The sequence below is a fragment of the Mus pahari genome, chromosome 5 (genome assembly GCF_900095145.1).
Source record: "Mus pahari chromosome 5, PAHARI_EIJ_v1.1, whole genome shotgun sequence".
Lineage (NCBI taxonomy): Eukaryota > Metazoa > Chordata > Mammalia > Rodentia > Muridae > Mus > Mus pahari.
Window position 1 is genome coordinate 102,828,485 of NC_034594.1, and position 20,295 is coordinate 102,848,779.

At 42.0% G+C, this 20,295-nt stretch overlaps 1 protein-coding gene across 1 annotated transcript in view; it reads right to left on the reverse strand.

Moving 5' to 3' along the window:
• Positions 1–16,937, reverse strand: part of Mcm6 (minichromosome maintenance complex component 6) — a 28,691-nt gene extending 11,754 nt beyond the window's left edge. Inside the window, exons 1-10 of the mRNA XM_021197691.1 lie at positions 16,697–16,937; positions 12,750–12,896; positions 10,590–10,700; positions 8,358–8,607; positions 6,369–6,534; positions 5,993–6,138; positions 5,439–5,589; positions 3,130–3,271; positions 1,482–1,623; positions 544–651 (exon numbers count right to left, since the gene is read on the reverse strand). Of these exons, the coding sequence (XP_021053350.1) occupies positions 544–651; positions 1,482–1,623; positions 3,130–3,271; positions 5,439–5,589; positions 5,993–6,138; positions 6,369–6,534; positions 8,358–8,607; positions 10,590–10,700; positions 12,750–12,896; positions 16,697–16,803 (1,470 nt within the window). The 5' untranslated portion in view covers positions 16,804–16,937. The remainder of the gene's footprint in view (positions 1–543; positions 652–1,481; positions 1,624–3,129; positions 3,272–5,438; positions 5,590–5,992; positions 6,139–6,368; positions 6,535–8,357; positions 8,608–10,589; positions 10,701–12,749; positions 12,897–16,696) is intronic.
• Between the last annotated feature and the right edge of the window lie 3,358 nt (positions 16,938–20,295).

Genomic DNA, 20,295 nt, shown 5'->3' on the forward strand with positions numbered 1-20,295 from the left:
ATCTGTCTGTCCCCCAAACCTATATTACTTTTAATAAGTTAAGATCCTCTTTGATGGTGGCTACCATATAGTAATCAGATAATTTCATTTAAATTACCTGTTGATTTTTGAGTAATTTGTGGTGCTGGGACCAATAACTTTTTTTTTATTATAACAAGAAGGCTGTTTAACCAACAAATTCATATTTTTTTTTATGAAACATTTACAAAACACAGCTGGCAAGATGGCTGAGCAGGTTCTGTGTTCCTTCTATGCAAGCCCCAGAAATCATGTAAAGATGGAAGGGCCAAACTCACAAAGCTGTCTTGTCACATAGATGTCAAAGCAGTCCCCCAAATAAATGAATATTTAAAAAGCTTTATATTTCTGAAAAATGAAATGCTAAAAATTACATCAGTACCATTACTTTCTATCACAGCAACATAGTTGTTCTGGACCCTCAATAATACCTGTATTTTACAATTTAGATTAACAGTACACATTGGAACAATGTATTCCATCAGGTGGATGTCTCTAACATCTGCATGGTTGAGGAATACCCACCTTCACTCCTGCTTTAGTGATAGAGATGGTCTGCTGCTCCATAGCTTCATGAATAGCAACTTGGTCCCGCATGTCCATCTTATCAAATTCATCAATACAACAGACACCCTGTAACCAAACAGAACTACCATTAACCAAGTCCCTGGCAGGGCCAAGGATAGAGCACCTACTTGCTTGCCTAGCATGTGAAATCAGAGAAACTGCTTTGCAGGATAGAGTACCTACTTGCTTGCCTAGCATGTGAAATCAGAGAAACTGCTTTGCAGATGTAAGATGGTAAACTTACAAAGTTTCCTACCAGAGACCTTTCTATTCCCTAGGCAAATGGAGATGGGATATAAACATTTTTAATTCCTGTTTAGGCAAGACTATTCAACAGAACAGAGCTAGACGGGAATCTCATGCCTGACTCACTAAAACTAAGAGCAAAACAACACCTACGAGCAAAACAAATAATATGCAGGTAATGGACTGCAAAATTTAAACCTCAGCATGAAAAGATTTGGGCTGCGTGTAATGGTGCACATCTATGATCAAAGACTGTGGATGGTAGAGACAACCATAATTATGGATTGACTGGCTTAACCATTGATTTTAGTCTGGAAAAGTAAAGAGCGAAGGAGTACCACAATGAATATAAGCTTGCATACCCACAAGGAATTAATCTTTGCTAAATATATAGGTGATATACTATGTATTCATGGATAGATCTGTTTAGAGATGTTAGCAAAGCGACAAACTGGGATGGTCTAGTCACAGTAATCAACACATTCTAGGGATGTTCAGAAAGTACCAACTAATGATGAGTCTCAATTCAATGTAGATTAATAAAACTAAATAACATACTAATGAATCCAATAAAAACTATATATAGCTTGTTATTGAAAGGTCAAGGGTACTCTGGTTTTCTCACATCCAACAGCACACAATGTCCTTACGTTATCAGCCAGCATCAATGCTCCAGCCTCAATGACAAATTCGTGAGATTCTTCATCTCTCACCACAGCTGCTGTTAAGCCAGCAGCGCTGGAGGCTTTGCCACTGGTATAGACAGCTCTGGGACTGAACTCATCCACATGCCTATTCAAGAATATCACACAAAGATTCATTAGTACATCAATATACTACACCAGTTCCAGAAATATCAGCCAACAGTTCTAAAACGGATTTAATTTCATTCCTGTCAGATAATAATAGGAGACAAAAACATCAACGTTGAACTTAACAAACACATTTATTTTTACTTTGTGTGTGTGAGAAGGGGTGGTAAATGAAGGTCAAAGGACAACTTTGTGATTCCTTTCTGCTACCCTACACAAATTCCAGGGACTAAACTTTAGCTCCCAGATCTGTGTGTGCCTTTACTCACTAAGCTATTTTTCCAGCTCCCAAAAAAAGCCAGGTTGTGGTGATGCAGCCCTAAATCCCAGTACTTGGGAGGCAGAGACAGGCGGATCTCTATGACTTCAAGGTCAGATTGGTCTACAGAGTAAGATCCTAGACAACCAAGACTACATAGAGACCCTGTCTCGAAAAATCAAGAAAAAAATATTTTTAAAAATTAAGGATGCTGGGCAGTGGTGGCACATGCCTTTAATCCCAGCACTTGGGAGGCAGAGGCAAGTTGATTTCTGAGTTTGAGGACAGCCTGGTCTACAGAGTAAGTTCCAGGACAGCCAGGGCTATACAGAGAAACCCTGTCTCGAAAGAAAGAAAGAAAGAAAGAGAGAGAGAGAGAGAGAGAGAGAGAGAGAGAGAAAGAAAGAAAGAAAGAAAGAAAGAAAGAAAGAAAGAAAGAAAGAAAGAAAAATTAAGGAGTAGAGCTGGGTGTGGTACAAGCTTCTAATCTCAGTATTTAGGAGACTAAGACAAGAAGAACATGAATTTGAGTCCATTCTGGTCTATAGAGAAAAAACCCTGTCTGAAAACAAAATAGGAAAGAAAGCAGAGCCTCTGATACTCAATTTAGTCATTTTCACAGTATTATTACTATATAGTGGGAGAATACAAACAACTGAGACATCCATCTATTGATTATGTATAAAACACAATACAGTACATGAATAAAATAGATCCTCATCATCACAGCATGATGAATAGTCAGTGTACTGCACTAAGTGAAGCTAGCTAGACACAAAGACTGAATTAGTAGGGTTACACTTATTAGACAAAGTAAAATGGTGCTTGCTAGGAGCTTATGAGAGGGGAGTGGAGAACTGTGGCTTTACAGGTATAGTGAGTGGTTCAGTTCAGGAGAACAAAAAGATGTTCTGGAGACAGAGGGTGGTAGTGACTAGAGCTAATCCCCAAAATGGCTAAAACAAAACATGTTTTTACATAAAAGTACAATGCTGTCTACCTTCTGGTCATTCATATGTTCTATGAATGACAGAAACAGAAAGTGGGAAATTACGTAGAGCAATTATCTAACACTTCTTAGTTGGACAGTGACACATGCTACACAGAGACCGTCTCTAAAACAAAATGAGCAGGTGACACTGACTGCACCCTTGGTAGCAGAGGTGGCCTGCAAGCACACAGAACAGGTTTTCCTGCTGAGCTTCTTTACTTCAGACAGATACTTACTTGAGAAATTGGCTCTTAGCTGTACTTGGATCACCAACAATGCAAACATTTATATCCCCACGAAGAGAGGTTCCTTCCCCTGTTGTCTTAGGAACACCACCGAACAACATCAGCAAGACACCGCGTTTTACTTCATCGTTGCCTGAAATGAAAAGCTCCATATGAGGGGGATGGTAAGATGGCGCAGCAGGTAAAGGTCCTTGCCTCATAAGCCAGAAAACCATGTAAAGGTGGAAGGAAATAACCAACTCTACCAAGCTGTCCTCTGACCTTCAGCTGTGTCTTCCCTCTCGGTATGATACATAGACACGGGAACTAAGTAGCTAAAGTACAACCTAACTTAACCCAGAGAAAAGAAGCCAGCATGAGTGCCTTCTTCCATACCACAGGTATCAGCTGCCCATGCTCACCATCCCAAGAGCCTTTCCTTGAAAGACGTCTCCCACAAATATAGACCTGTCCACCCTACACTGCCACATTTCTAAGTTTTTTTTCTTTTTTTGCTGGAGTGGGATGAGTGTGCCACCCTTCCAGTCCATTGCTCATTCTTGCTAGTGGCAGCTCCAGATCTGGGATGACATTTCTTTTGTTGATCAACACTAAATAAATGCACACTAACTAAGCTGATCGGGTAACATGCTGAATGCAATTTATAGTGCCTCTATTAGCTGTTCACCCCACCCCCCCGGAATTGGTGAATGAACTCCACCACCAAAATAATGCCTGGCAAATGTATACCATTTATTAAAACAAAACCAAACCCCCAAACAATCCAACCAAAAAAAAAGCAATGGCTCGAGAGACAGTTCATTTGGTAAAGTACTTGCCAGGCAAGCCTCAGGACCTGTGTTTAATTCCTAGAAACCATATGAAAATCCAGGTACAGTGGCTTACACCTGTAATCCCAGTGCTGGGGAAGCACAGGCAGGAAGATTTTGCTGACCACCCAGCATTGCTTACTCGAAGTGCTGCAGGTTAATAAAAGGCCGCCTCAAAACCAAAGGCAAAACAAATCACGCCGTGAACAGCTCCTGAGGATGTCATTTGAGGTTGACTTTGCCCACCCTCCCAAGCACACATATGTAAACACATATAGAAACAGAAAATTAAAAATCTGTTCTATAACAAAACTGACATGACCTATGAGACAAATGTGTTGAGGATATGATGAAATTAAAATAGTCCATAAAAGGCGTTCATACTTGTTATTTTGAGAGAACCTAACCGAGTATGCTGGCAGATGTCTTTGATCCAGCACCTGGGACAAGAAACAGGGGAATCCCTAAAATTCAAGGATAGCCTAAAATCAACAAAAACTGAGATGGAACCTGTTGGCTGTGGTAGATTATACCTCTAATTCCAGTCCTGTGAATTTGAGACTAGCTTGGTGTACAGTTCGGTGCAGCTGAGACTACAAAATAAGATCTTGTCTCAAACAAAGGAGATGGAACCTTTGAAGTAGGCATGAATTTAGTGCTCTTGTAGCTAAGGTCCAGGCTACACTCAAACTCACATGCATTCCCCCTGGGTCAGCCTCCTCCTTGATGGCAGAGAATATAAGTATTATTATGCCCAGTGTGACTTGAATTTTAACAACTATGTGAACTCCAAGACTAGGAGAGCACCATCTCCTTGCTTTGTTTTCATGTTCTGTACTAAATGAGCTGCTTGTGGTGAAGACCTGCCCACTGGATGTCTCACTCGTAAGGAATCCAAGCTTCCAACTATCCACCAGCACTAAGTCAAGTCAGGTGAGCCCCTGCGTGAGCTCCAGCCAGTCTACCTTTCGGGTGCCTACAGCCTTTGCTGATGCATGCATCCATCCATCCTTCTATTCTTCCTTCCCCTCCCCCTTCTTTCTTATGGTCTTTTGAGACAGGGTTTCTCTGTGTAGCCCTGGCTGTCCTGGAACTCACTCTGTAGACCAGGCTGGCCTTGAACTCAGAAGACTGCCTGCCTCTGNCTCCCAAGTGCTGGGATTAAAGGCGTTCGCCACCACTGCCCAACGATGCATCATCTTTATTAAGTGCATTGGTATTTTGTCTGCATGTGTGCCTATGTTCCACAGGCAGGTTTAATACCCTCAGAAGCCAGAACACATTGGATCCTCTAGAACTGGGGTCATAGATGATTGTGAATACTATTGAATCAAACCCAGGTTCTCTGAAAAAGTAGCCAGTAATCATATCTTCTGAGTCATTTCTTCAGGTCTAAAAGTAATCTCTTCCTGAAAAATCCCTGACCCAGTACTGAATCCATGAAATGCTTACTACTGATGTCAAGTTCCTATCACAGACAAGAGCTCTTACCATGTATAGTAGGGAAGAGGCTTGTGCAGAGATTGTGGTACAGGTTTTTGTCCTGACTCATTTCAAACACCTTTTCCCATTCCTTCACTGTCATTTGGTTCTTAATGCTCTCAGCTGTCTGTTCCTCATCTCTGAGTTCTTTCCCTCCAAACTGAAGTGGAAGAAAAACAAAATGAAAGACATTATAGAGAGCCAAGATAACATAATATAAAGGGAAAGAAATTCCACTATAGTAAGATTGCTTGGGAGGTCAAAGTTGTGATTTATTTACAATAGTCCCTAGACTAGGCTTCAGTTAATAAAGATATGTAAAAGCCTATCTTTTGTCCAGAGAGGAAAACAAAAGCTGCCATTGTTTTATATTACTCTGAATTGTAGTAAGTTCATCACTGATATGAAGATGAAAATGAGCCTTAGCAAAGGGCTTTATCCAGCTCTGCCATTAGTAAATCTCACACTAAGTTTGAGGGTGGAGCCCAATTTCTACCTAGCAGGTACAGATCTGCTTAATCCCTAGCACAATAAACAAACAAGTAAGTAATAATAAGACCTACCCTTGGGTTGGTTGGTGCAACATAGCAGGCAAGGAAGACCAGCCTATATGACAGATCTCTGACACCAAGGGCCCGGAGCCCTCGAATGCCTTCTGTCTCATACCCATCAACTCCACTGACTCGGGAGTTAGTCTCTGCACGTGCTCCTGTAAAAGTGAAAGATAAGGTGTTTCACAGTTCAAACACTAATAGTGCTCATAGGAACTAATGTACAAAGTTAAAATAGCACGTTTCATAGAAAAATCATTTTTTTTTACTCTCTTCATACTTCCGTGCTTATTCCGTGCTTAATTGGTAGCCAAAAAGGTTACATACAAAGCAGATTCCAAAATCCAGATATCCAGGACTGGTTACATCCAAGCAACAAATCACTGACCTGGTGTGCTAAGCTTGGAGACATCAGGCACAACAATCAGTGTCCCTGTGAAATCACATCTATCACCAGCTTGGGCTGACTCCACAGCTTCAGCTCTCAGGATAACCTCTAAACTCCGGGGAATACTTCCCCGGGGAAGTTCTGCTTGAGTCTCTTGAATGCGAACCTATAACCAAAACCAACAGCAAAACAAAGATGCTTTCACATGCTATACAGCTGAAACCAACTGCTATAAATACCCACATAACCAGCCTCTTTGTACACCTTATTCTTTGTGTGTGTGCAGGTGGTCACACCTATCTCAGGTGTCACTCCTCAGGACCTTCTTTCTTAAGACAGGGTCTCTCACTGGCCTAGAACTCACCAACTAGCTTTTAGGGATCTGGCTGCCTCTTCTTCCCATGCACAGAGTTCAAAGTACACGCCACCATATTTGGCTCTGTATGTGGTACTAGGGATCAAATACAGGTCTTCATGTTTGTTGACAAACATGTTACTAACTAAATTATCTTCACAGGCCCTGCCTTATAGACCTTTGACACATACTATTATTCATCTAAAAAGTTTGTACTAGGGCTGGCGAGATGGCTCAGCAGGTAGGAGCACTGACTGTTCTTCCAAAGTTCCTGAGTTCAAATCCCACAAACACATGGTGGCTTACAACCACCCCTAATGAGATCTGATGCCCTCTTCTAGCGCGTCTGACAGTGTACTTATGTATAAGAATAAATAATTCTTAAAAAAAAAAAAGTTTGTACTAGGGTCTGTAAGATGTCTCAGCTTTCAGGAGCACTGGCTGCATGGAGGGTTACAACCACCACTAACTCCTGTCCCAGAGGCTCCAATGTTTTCTTCTTGCCTCTAGATACTACATGCATATGGTTAGACATACATACAAGCAAAATACCCATATACATAAAAACACATAAAGATTTTTTTTTGTCCTAAAACTTTTCATCCAATAGTTAACTGGTTAAGTAATTACATCTCTTGCTTCTTGAGAGATAGCTCCATAGTTAAAATCATGATCTGCTTTGCAAATGTTGCACACATGTAGGCAAGGTACATAAAAAATTTTGTACCCTTCCTGTCAAATAGCTCTTTTGCTTAAGAGCTTAATCTACAAGGATTGAAAAGGTGGTTAAGAACACTGCTCTTGCAGGACCAGAATTTGATTGCTAGAATCCACGTGGAGGCTTACAATCATCTGTGTTCTGGTTAGTTCTTGTCATCTTAACACAAACTGTAACTATCTGGGAAGAGGGACCCTCAGTTGGAAAAATGCTTCTATCATGCTGGCCTGTGGGCAAGCATGTGGGGGCATTTTCTTGATTAACGGTTGGTGTGGGAAGGCCCAGACCAGAGGTTTGGGCCACTCCCAAGTAAGTGGTCCTGTATTGTAGAAACAGGTTGACCAAGCCTTGGATAAAAGTAAGCAGCATTCCTCCATGGCAGTGGTTCCCAACCTTCCTAAAGCTGCCACCCTTTAATACAGCTCATCATGTTGTAGTAACCCCTAACCATAAAATTATAACTGTAAATCTGCTATTGTTTTGAACTGCCATGTAATTATCTATGTTTTCTGGTGACTGTAGGTAGAGACCCACAAGTTGAGTTGAGTACCACTATTCTATGGCCTCTACTTCAGTTCTTACCTCCCAGGTCCTGTCTTGACATCCTTCTATGATGGACTGTTAACTAAGTTGATAAAATAAACATCCCCCCACCCCCGTTGCATTTGGTCATGTTTATCACAGCAATAGAACCTAACTAGGACAATCTGTAACAGAGAACCCGATACCTTCTGGCCTCTGTGGGCACTACATTCCTTAAAAACTGACATCTAAATAAGTTATTACAAGTGCCAAAAATGAATTATTAGAAGTAAATCTGATCTTATCTACTTGTCTAATAAATATATTTATATATAAGGATCTAGTTTATAAATATATTTATATATAAGGATCTAGTTTAAACAGAAGTAAATACCTTTTGAAAATCAACAAATCTTGATTTATTAGTGTCTAGAAGGAACCTCTTCCTGTTGGCACACACTGGATTTCGGCAGATATTTGGCTGTGTGTATTTGAACTGCTGTTCTACGTCCTTAATCACTGTTTGACAGTCAAGGCAGAGGAAAGTTCCACTCACAAGCTCAGGGTGAACTGGGTGAGTGCGCACCACCTGCCCACTGATTCGGGTGAGCAGCCCAATCCTGGATGAAGTGAGCTCACGAATCCTATTTGAAGACAGATCACATTAGTGGATATCCTTTCCATCTTTTCCCCACTTCAGTTCCAGGGATTGAACCTAACATCTCATACACTAAGCTACCACCTTAGCCCATTTTCCATCTACTCAGCATAAGAAACCTAAGAAATGTTTCTTAGCTTTTTTGTCTTAATGTATGGGTATGTCTCTGTGTGGCTATTTGCATGTGAAGGCAAGCGCTTTCCAAGGCCAGATGACATGGAATCTTCCTGGAGCTGGAGTTACAAGCTGTTGTGAGCCTGATACTAGTGCTGGATACTAGAGGACTCAGGTCCTCTGCCCATAGCAGTTCACTCTCACCAGCTGAGCTATCTCTCCAGGCCATAATTTCTTTTGAATTATGTAACACCAATTCACAATAAAAATAAAAATGAGATGGGGATTGGTGGTATACACCTTTAGCTCCAGCTCTTGGGAGGCAGAGGCAGGTGGATATCACAGTTTGAGGCCAGTCTGGCCTACAGAGCAAGTTCTAGGACAGCCAGGACTGAACAGAAAAATAATCTCAAAACCCCAGAATAAGTAAATAAATAAAAACAACTGTGAAATATGAAAAGACTGAAGAAATAAATTTGGGTGGGTGGCATGACATGCATCTAAAACCACAGTGTTGAAGCGACACATCTCAGGTGCTCACTGGCCAGTCAGCCTAGCTGGAGACTATCTCAGACTCAGGAAAAAATACTGTTTCAGGATTGGAGAACTTGGTGGTTAAAAGAGTATCCGCTGTTCTTCCAGAGGATCTGAGTTCCTATTCCTAGCACCTATGTCACAACAACAGGAAACTTACTCCAGGGGATCCAGCACCTTTTTCTGGTCCCTTTGGACAGTGTACACACTTGGAGACCCCCCCCCCAGCCCCAACCCCACACAAATAAAACTTAAACATTTTCTTCAAGTTAAGATGTTTCACAGTTATGTTGGGGCTGGGGGATGGTGGTGCATGCCCTTTTCAAATGTATTTGTATTATGCGCATTGGTGTTTTGCCTGCATGTACGCTTGTGTGAGGGCAGGGTATTGGATGCTCTGGAACTGGAGTTATAGAGAGCTGTGAGCTGCCAAGGGTGCTGGGAATTGAACCTGGTTCTCTGGAAGAGAAGCCAGTGCTCCTAACCATTGAACATCTCTCCCAATCCTAGTGCATATCTTAATCTTAATACTTTGGGAGGCAGAAGCAGCCAACCTCTGTAAAAAAGTGAATGCTGTGAGTTCAAGGCCAGCCAGGTCTATATACTGTGAGTTCACATTCATTAAAGTTCAAAATTCATGAATTTTTTTTTTTAAACTTCTTTAATTCATTCATTCATTTATTCTTTCTCTCTCTCTCTCTCTTTTTTTTTTTTTTGAGACAGGATTTCACTACATATATATTTCTGGCTGACCTGAACTCACTCTTTAGACCAGCTGGCCTTGAATATTCAAGAGATCCACATGTCTCTGCTTACTGAGCACTGAGAGTAGGTACGTGCCAATCATTGGCCTTACTCATGAATTTCTGCAACTGTTCTTAGTTCTTGAATTTTTTTCCCGTTGGCAAATCTTGTCTCCCAATTTCCCTAAAAGGTGCCTTAAAATTAGCAATACTAAGTATCTGCTTCACTTCATATTGCCTATCCAAGCTCCATGGAAAAACAAGTTTCTCCAAACTAAACTTTCTGGGTATTAGGTCTAAATACTTCAAAAATGTTAGTATGTACTCGGTGTGGCAGCACCTGCCACATGGAAACCTGAGGATTGGGATTTGAAGCCAGCATGAACTACTCAGAAAGCCTTGTCACTAAAAGACACAAGCAAACAAGAGGAAATTTCACAGTACCAGCAAAGGCAGGCTGATTTATATACTACATGGGCAGCTATTGCATGGCTGTGCACCTCAAGTTTTCTAAGTGCCCAGTAAGTGGTATGTGATATGATGGGTCCTTTCACCTCCTAAAAGGTTCCTTCCTTACTTGTGTCTAGTAGGTAGGTCTTGGAATGCAACATAAAAATCCTTAGCTAAAGGAATCTCCTTTCGGTCTTTGACAAAGGTCTTCAAGGCTCGACACAGGTAAGGGTAGACTCTGAAAAACAAGCAGAACCAGTGACAGTTTATAGTCGTACTAAGTCTGTCTTCTTTTTCATGTTTGTCAACTTTGAGAGCACAGCATTTCATCTGGTCACAATCTAGCTTTAAAATTTAATTTCAGGACGCTTTTATCAATCATCCCCTATCCCACCACAGAGAGAAACACCAAAGACAAAGAGCTATACTAAATATCTGCTGCTGTGAGTCATTTAGCAGTACAGAGAACTTTTCTATCCAAAAACCTTGTCAGCATTATAGTCAATACTGTTAGCTTTCTCTGGATAGTTTACAAACCAGTAAAGCAGAATCCTATTTGGTATGAACTAGTTTATATTTTCCTCTGCTTGCTTTATAAGGTCTGCTGCTTATCCCTCCAACTGATTTTTTTCTTTATGTGTATGGGTATGTGCACCCATGAACATGTGTGAAACCAGAGACCATCATTAGGTGTCTTCCTGTATCTCTCTCTTTTTAAACACACATGGTCTCTCCTTGAACCTGGTCCTCATTACAGAATAGCATGACTGGCTAGCCAGTAAGCACCTGGGATCTTCTTTCCATTCCCCAGCCTTGGGGTTGTAGGTATGAACTACCACATCTAGTCTATGTAGCTGCTGGGAACTGAACTCTGATCCTAATGCTTATACAACAGCACTTTCCCCTATGTGGCTATCTCACCCAGTTCCCCTTCAACTGTTCTTGATCAGCTATGAATACAAAATTTTAGAGTCCTCTAGCTTCTAATCCACCATGAAAACACAACCACGCTTCTAATTTGTGTGTCTTTATTTCTCTTTTATCACCATTAACATTCATATTTATACAAATATTTACTTAGAAGAAATATAGACCAATAATTGTGAACAAAGTTTTTGTCATTCATAGTTATAAACAAAACAAGCTGAAATTATTTCTACCGCTAAAACACTCAACCTATGCTGGATATGGTGGTGCACACCTATAATCCCAGTACTTGGGAGAAAGAGATGGAGAGATCTCTGAGTCTGAGGCCAGCTTAGAGATTAAGATTAAGATTAAGGCCAACCAAGGTATATACTGAGACCCTGATTCAAAACAGATAAAACAAAATGCTACACTAAACTATTAAATATTAAAATGTTTCTAAGGAATTTTATATTGAAAATTATACAATACAGTAAAAAGGGCAGGATGCTTTATCTGTAATATTCTCTCTAAAACTATATACTCATAGGAAGTCATCAAAATGCAGTAAGACCCTTATAAAACGCTAGACTTGAGAGGCTATTGAAAGCTTGCTTCAACAGACCTGCAAAGAGTGGCTACCAAGGAGTAGTAAAGTTAAAAGCATACAGATAATTTGATTTTTTTTCTCGCTCTCCCCCACCTTTTTGTTGTTGTTTTAAGAATGGATACACAGGGGTTGGCAAGATGGTGCCATCACCAAAGCTGAGAATTAGTGTTCAATCCCCAGGAGGAAGGACTGAACTGACTCATATAAACTTTTATGAATTCTACACACACACCATGGCACATCTGCCCCTTTAAATAAAAATTTAAAAGAGACATACATTACTTCCATAAACAGAAAAATAATAAAAACTTTTAACAGAACAAATACAACATTATTACTATAAAGACTCCTAAGTTGGCATGAGTGGTCTGTGCTTGTAATTGTAGCTGTTCAGGAAGCTGAAGCAGGACTCTAAACACGAGCTCAAGGTCAACTTGGGCAGCACCTTGGTGAGACTCCATCGGAAAAATCACTATCTTTGGTGCAAAGATAGGACTTTACACCTAGGACTTAACTAGATAAATTACTCTAAGTACCTATTCCAGGGGAGAGATGGGATGGGTGAAGATCAGATAAAATGAGAAAGCAATATAAAAGCAACTGTTTTTTGATATTCCACATGAAGAAATCCAAGTTCCACAAAAGTTAAAGTTAGACCTGCATCAATAGTAATTGTGACAGCTGCCCTCTTCCTTACAGGGAACATCCAGGGCAAGGAGCTGACTTCTCAGGCTTCATGTCTATTCAAGGGAAAAATGAATCCACTCTTACCTATAGAACTCTTCCTGAATGGTGGTAGAAAGTTGTTGGTTAAATTGTTCCAGGTCTGCAAAACTCACAACCAGCGTGTTTCTCTCAGGACGAATTAGCTCCTCTGCAAACTGCAAGTATTTAATTTCTCCATCACTACCCTGGAACCTGCAGATACATACAAGTCACATTAAACAGTGTTAACTAGGCAGTAAAAATTAATGTGGACACTAGGTAACTTAGTATACTGATTAATCAGCATCGAGTTTAGGACCAGAGAGGTCCACATTCAGTATGTACATGATTTGGGGCAAATTATTTACTTTTCTAAACTTAATCTCATAAAATTGCTGATGAGTAGATGAGGGACTACCTTTAAAATGAATTGTACAATGCTTACTCATTTATGTATTTATTCTACTTATGTGTGTGTTTATACTGTGTCCCACACGTTAAAGGACAACTTACAGGGACTAGAAAGATGGCTTCAGCTGTTATGAGTGCTTATTGATTTTGTTCAAAACACTCATATCAGGAAGCTCACAGTCATTGTAATTCCAGTTCTAGGGGATCTTACAACGGTTTTTTTAGGCCCCTGAATTAAAAAGATAAATAAAAGAAAAACAAAACAAAATGTATGGAAGTTGGTTCTCTCCTTCTACCATGAGTCCTAGGGACTGAACTCAAAATTGTTGGGTTTGCAGTACCCACTGAGCCATTAGCCCTAGCCCTCACCCCAATTAACTAGTTTAACATTTTCTTTTTTTTTCTTAAAAATTTTAGATTTTATGTGCATGAGTATTTTACCTTCATATATGAATGTTCACCACGTGTGTAGTGGTACTTAAGGGGGCCAGAAGACAGTAATGGGCTGCAGTGTGCTGGGAATAGAGCCTGGGTCCTCTATATGAGTAGTCAGTGCTTTTAACCACTGGACCATCTCCCCAGCCCCGATTTAACAGTTTCTTTTCTTTCTTCTTTTTCCCTTTTCTTCCACCTAAGGTTTCTTTGTGTAGCCCTGACTACCCCGAGGCATTTTCTATTCCAAACTCAAGAGATTCACCTGCCTCTGACTTCTGGTACTGGGATTAAAGGTGTATGCCAGTACCACACACCCAGATGATTTAACATTTTCTAATGAACAGGCTTTAAAAATTATTGTTATGTATAATTAAGATCAGAGAATTAAACTTTCATTAGTCATAATTTAAGAAGCAGAATAAGGAGGCTGGAAACATGGTTCAGTGCTAGTGTTTGCCTAGCATGCACAAAGTCTTAGGTCTAATCTCTAACACACACACACACACACACACACACACACACACACACACACACAAAGCAAGCAAAACAAACAATACCACACACAGAAATGAGGTATCACCACTAAAGACCTCAAGAAAATGAAAGCACTTTCTTTTTCTTTTTCTTTTCTTTTTTTTTTTTTTTTTTGGCAAAATCAATTCCTTTTCCAACTACAGAAAGAAGCACTCTACATCTGATATCTAAAGGTTCAGAAAAGGTAGTGTCATTTCTGTCCTGGGCCTGGTATACTTAGGAGACAAGACCCATAAACAACAAATAATGTCTGGCACGTCTATTGACAAGAAGTGCCAGAAATAGAAGCCAATTATGCCTACTGGAATAGCTATAATAAAGATTCACAGATATAAAAGGTAGCATTGGTATCATTAAAAGGTAAATTTATGAAAAAGAAGTGGCAGAACTTGGTGATGTGCGCCTGTTAATCCTCGTTACCAAGGCTAAAGATGGAAAGTTGGAAGTTCAAGGACCAACTAGGCAACTTAAAAGGGACCTTCTCTCTCTCAAAAAAAAAAAAAAAAAGGCCCAGGGAGCTGGGTGCAGTGGTGCACTCCTTTATCCCAGCACAGAGAATGATTTTATGAATCCAGACAGCTATGGCAACACAGTAAGGTCTATCAAATAAAGAAATAAAAGGGGATAGATGCTGGAGACACAGTTCAGGGGTGGAATGCTTGTCTTCCGCGTGTAAGGCTCTGGGTTCCTTCCCTAACATATTAAGAAAACAAGCAAACAAAAAATAGATAGCTGAGCCACCCGTGGTGACTGATGGAGAATGAAAATTTAGAAATAGGTGGGTGGTGACAGTGCACACCTTTAGCCCCAGTGCTTGGGAGGCAGAGGTAGGCACATGCCTGAGTTGGAGGGGCTACACAAAGAAACCCTGTCTCAAAATAAAAACAAACAAAAAACTATTTACTCTTCTGTAAGCAAAAGCAAAGCTGCTCTGTGAACGGAAGTTGATTATTTAAAAACTAAGTCCTGTTTATGCTTAGCTCCAGCTCTTAGCTACCAAGAAAAGTCACTTTTATTATCTGCTGAAATGAAGTTTTCCAAAAGACCTTTGTGAAGGTGGCCAGAGGGCTGAGAATCCCATAGCTGACAAGGGAAAGCATTTGGAAAATAGCAGGCCTGCTAGGATCCCAGGGAAAGAAGTGGCTACTGCTTGTTGCCTGAAGGGTCTAGAGTAGTGGTTCTCGACCTTCTTAATGCTGAGACCCTTTAATTCAGTCCCTCATGTGCGGTGACCCCAATCATAAAACCACTTCATTGCTACTTCATAACTAATTTTGCTGTTATGGACCATACTGTGCATATGGATCTGATATGTTTCCCCAAGGGGCCCTGACCTACATGCTGAGAACTGATGGTTTACACAGACTTTAATCAAAAGGAGACTTGGGTTTTGAAGGAAGAGCAGCTGTACTGACTGCCAAAAACATCACAAAGGTTGGAATATAGAATTTAAATTACAGAGGGTTTTTTGTTTGTTTTGTTTTTCAACACGGGACTTTGTCTGTGTAGCCCTGGCTCTCCTGGAACTCACTCTGTAGACCAGGCTGGCCTCAAACTCCGTCTACCGCTGGCTTGTGCCTCACAGTTTTAAGTATAGCAGAACTTCAAAAGATAGCTGTAGAGCCAAAAGGACGACGACTAGATCAGCAATATGTGGGAACCAGGATACACGTGCCATGTCATTTTATTCTGCCTTAAAAAGGAAAACCCTTGACTACAATAAGCTGCATGCCTTGCAAAATTAGCCACACACACTTATCCGAGGCACCTATCCAGTGAGTGTTAGAAGTGTGGCAGTCGTCAGGAGGCTAGGAAAGGCTCTAACTATTTAATAGGTAGAGTTGGAAGAGTTTTAAACAGGGATCATTGTACAAGTTGAATGCACCTCAAGATCAAAACTCTTAAGTTTTTGTTATATACTGACATAATCTTTTAAAAGAACAAAGAAAAAAAAGAAAAGAAAAGAAAAAGAAAAGGATTCTGTGAGCCAAGCCATGGTTGTTTACTATTGGAGGAGGAATTGTAAGGAGCACACTGGTATGTGGTTGCTGCTAGGTGCTGGGAGCGGAGGGATGGGAAGGAGGCAGGCAGACAGACGTCCAGAGCAATTCTTTCATTATATAGGGCAGAACTCATTTCACTCAACAGTCATCAAGCCAGATTCCTGTTAGAACTAGATTCTGTTAGAACGAGCTGGTCCAGGCTCGCTTGCAGTGCAAGCTCCCGGTTCCCGGCCCTGTGCTCAACCCTACTCAAGAGGTAACGCTCCCCACACCCCAAAAACCAAACCCCGGCCTCACTGGGCTGCGATGTGAGTCCTGCTGGGTTTCATTCCCAGCATCGCCCCAACCAGTCATGGCGGTGCACGTCTGTCATCCCAGCACAAGCTAAGTGGAGGCAGGAGGATTACAAGTTCAAAAATCATCTTCGGCTACACAACGAGTTCGAAACCCTGTCTCAGAAACGCAACGAGAAAGCAGCACAGTATAACACAAGGGTCATACTCCACACATACTGCGGTGGAGAAAGGAGTCGGGGAGGCTTCGGATTCCCGCCTGGCCGGGGCCCATCCCTTCCCGAGCACACAGGGCCCCGGTCTCCGCCCGGCCCGCGAGCCCCCGGAGGCCACTCACTCTTCCAGGAAGTCTAGGAACAGCTTCTGGCATTTCTCGGCCACCTCGTCGCGCACCTCCGGGTGCTGGCTTCCGGCGCCGGGCTCCGCGGCCGCTGCGAGGTCCATGGCGGCGCTGAGAGGACGCGCTGCTGAGGGAAGACCACCGCCGAGGAGAGGCCGCAGCTGCTGAAGGCCGGGTCGCAGGTTCCACGCGTAACTCCTTCCGCGCCGCCGCTTCGCGCGCGCCTCCGGGTAGCCCCGCCCTCTCACCTCAGCCAATAACGGGGCCGGAGCTGAGCTACTTCGCGCCAAACCCGTCCAATCAATGGCGGGTCCGTCCAGAGCCCCGCCCACCGCACGCACATTTCGCGCCAAAAGTAGACTCCGTGAAGCTTTTGCCCATGCGCAATGTAGTCGCACCCACCCTCAGGCTTGAGGAGCTAACCCCTCCCTCTCTCCCTTTCCCCCCAGAGTTTTTGTAGATTTATTAAGTGAGAATATAACTTCGGAGTGGAAGGAACCCCAAAGAAGGGATACACTTGAAGTTTTTCTCCTATTTTTATGGTTTTTTTTTTTTAAAGGTTGTTTCCCTGCTACTGGGAGATAAGAATATGGTCCCGTAAAATGGAAAAATCACTCAGTTAAACCTACTGTGACTTGTGCATTTGGAGGAAGTAAGGTATGAGCAAACCACAGGAGAAAGCCCCTTAAAAGTCAGGTGGAGGACAGGAGAGATGACTTAGAGAGTAACTCATCCTGCAGAGGACCCAAGCTTGTTTCTCAGCAGCTACATGAGACAGACAGTTCACCGCCTTTAACTCCAGCTCAGGGTGTTTGACACCCTCTGCTGACTTCTGAGAACACCAGCACGCACATGTGCATACACATACACTTTAAAAAGCAAAAACAAGGGACTGGTGAGATGGCTCAGCGGGTAAGAGCACCCGACTGCTCCAGTCAAGCTAGCTAGTGCTACAAAGTGAGATCCTGCCTTAAATAAATAAATAGAAAGAAAAAAAAGTTTTTCTGAGTCAGATAACCCAACTCCAGAGAGACTGGATGGTCTCGTTTGTGGATACTAGTTCTGAATCCTTAGATGTGTGTAAATTGTTAAAAGTAACAGCAGAAACCAGCAAAGTTAAAAGAACTATGGAGGTTGTAGAACGCACTCTAAAAAGGAGGATAGCAGATCACAAATGCTATGCAAGGGAAGACAACTGGAGACAGCCCCTGTGGTGCGGAGCTTTTACTTTGGGAGAGGGAAGGCAAGACAGGAGGGAGAGGGGGGAGGACTAGAGCATTAAGGGTGACTGAAAATTATAACATGATACATATGAAGGTACATTTCCTCAGGTTATTCCAATTGCAGTGATAACACTCCCTTCAAAAGATATAGACTAATACAAACTTCAGTCCTACGCAGGAAAATCTCTTCAAGTTGTTGGCCAAGGAGGTTCAAGACTCCCCCAAAATACAGTTGTCCTTGGTTGCTTCCCAGACCTGGAAGGTAAAACCCTATTGCCATAGACACCACACACTGTGATCTAGAACTTGGAGAAATCAAAGTAAAACGAACCTGGGAGTCTCTTCCCTGAGGATTCTCACAGGAGCCAAAAGATGCAAAATCTAATTTTTCTTTATAAGAGGATGTCAATTGGAGACAGCTTCCTGGTTGGGGATGGGAGCTCGTGTCAATTTCCCCTGCAAGCATTGGGACTCTGTTGGCTTGAACCTGTGTAGGCCCTATGCATGCTGTCACATTCTGCATCCTAATGTACATTGATCCTGTTTTATCTGGGAGACAAAGTTTCCTTGGTGTCATCCATCCATCCTCTCTGGCCCTCACACTCCTTTGGCCTCTTCCACATAGCCTGAACCTTGAGCCTTCCACATGAACCCTGAAGGGAGAGGCTTGATGAAGACAACCCATTTAGTACTGCATGTTCCAAAAGCTCACTCTCTGCACATTGTCCAGTTGTGGGTCTGAGTTAGTTTCCACCCACTGCAAGAGGAAGCTTCTGAGGCTGGCTGAGTAAGGCACTGATTTATGGGTATAGACAGATGTCCTTAAGAGTCATTTGTTATGTTCCTTTAACAGAATATTTGGTTTCCTCTAGGCCCATGGCTAAAGGCTACCTGAGCAGGCATAGGTTCCATCGGATGGAGTGGTCCTTAAATGCAGTGTGTTCAGTTATTCCCAGAATGTTTATGCCACCATTTTCATTGGCATAAAATGCAGGCAGGTAGCCATTGCAGATCACAGGGTTTGTAAATGGGTTGGGTTGCCTTTCTCCTCTGGTAGTTAACACAGTACCTTTTAGCACCGTGAAATGTTCATCAGTGGGGTAAAGGCTCTAAATAGGCACCAGCTCCACTATGTGTTTGGCTTTTCTTGGTGTTCCTCTCCTGAAATTCCCTTTGTAGCTGAAGATAGTCTTGAACTTCTGATCTTCCAGCTTTTAACCCTAAATGTTAGGTTACAGGCATACACTACCATACACGGCTGGAGGAGATCAAAAGCAGGGTTTCATATGAGCACTCTACCAACTGTGTTGTGGTTCTAAACTTTTAACTGCTGGTTTCTACATGAGGGGCCTAATACGGCAGTGCAGTGCACAACAGTACCTTCACATTTCCAAGGGCTCTTGTGTCTCCTAATTGAAGAGTTAACTCGTGAATATAGACATCTAGTTCCACAGACTCTAGAAATAGGAAGGATGAACCAAGTTCTCAAGTGTATCATTCACTGCAAGAGATGCTAAGCAGAGCTATTCCTTCCACTTGTACATCCTGCACCCCTGCAGGCGACTTAATGGTGGGTATTTTAAATTGCTTGCTGCTTGCTAAGGTATGTGGTGCCTGTTCCATGTACAGTTACCTCCAAGGTGGTACTCTCATCAAGCCTTCAAAAGTTGTATTATTAAAAGTTGCATTATTGCAATGCTAAGAGCAAAAGCCAAGTTAAAAAAAAAAAAAAGCCAGAGAAAGTGCTGTTTCATTTTGTCCATGAAATGGTACAGTGCTGTGGAGTGAGGTGGACCAGCAGACATGGGGATCTTGGGCAAATGCTCTGGTAGTTTCTTGGCCCCAAACATCAAGAAGATGAGAAATAAGGATGAAAAGACTGAGTCCTGAGTCACAGTGGGCAAGGGGTCTTCAAAAATCTCTATTCTGAGCTGGGTATATGACTCAGTTGATCAAGTGCTTGCTGTGTTAAGTGTAAAGATATGACTTTGAACTTGAGAACCCCCTTCTCTTTTCTTGTTTTGTTTAAAACTCTATTTTTATGTATGAGTACTGTAGCTTTCTTCAGATACACCAGAAGAGGGCACTGGATCCCATTACAGATGGTTGTGAGCCACCAGGTTGTTGCTGGAAATTGAATTTAGGACCTCTGGGAAAGCAGACAGTGCTCTTAACCACTGAGCCATCGCTCCAGCATGAGAACCCATTAAAAAAAAAAAAAAAAGCTGGATATGGTGTTGTATGCCTATAATCCCAGAACCAGGGAAGCAAAAATAGGCAGATCTCTGGCTCTCAGTGGTTAGTCATTTTTGCAAGCTCCAGGTTCAGTGAGAGACCCTGTCTCAAAATAAGCAACACCCGAGCGGGGCTTGG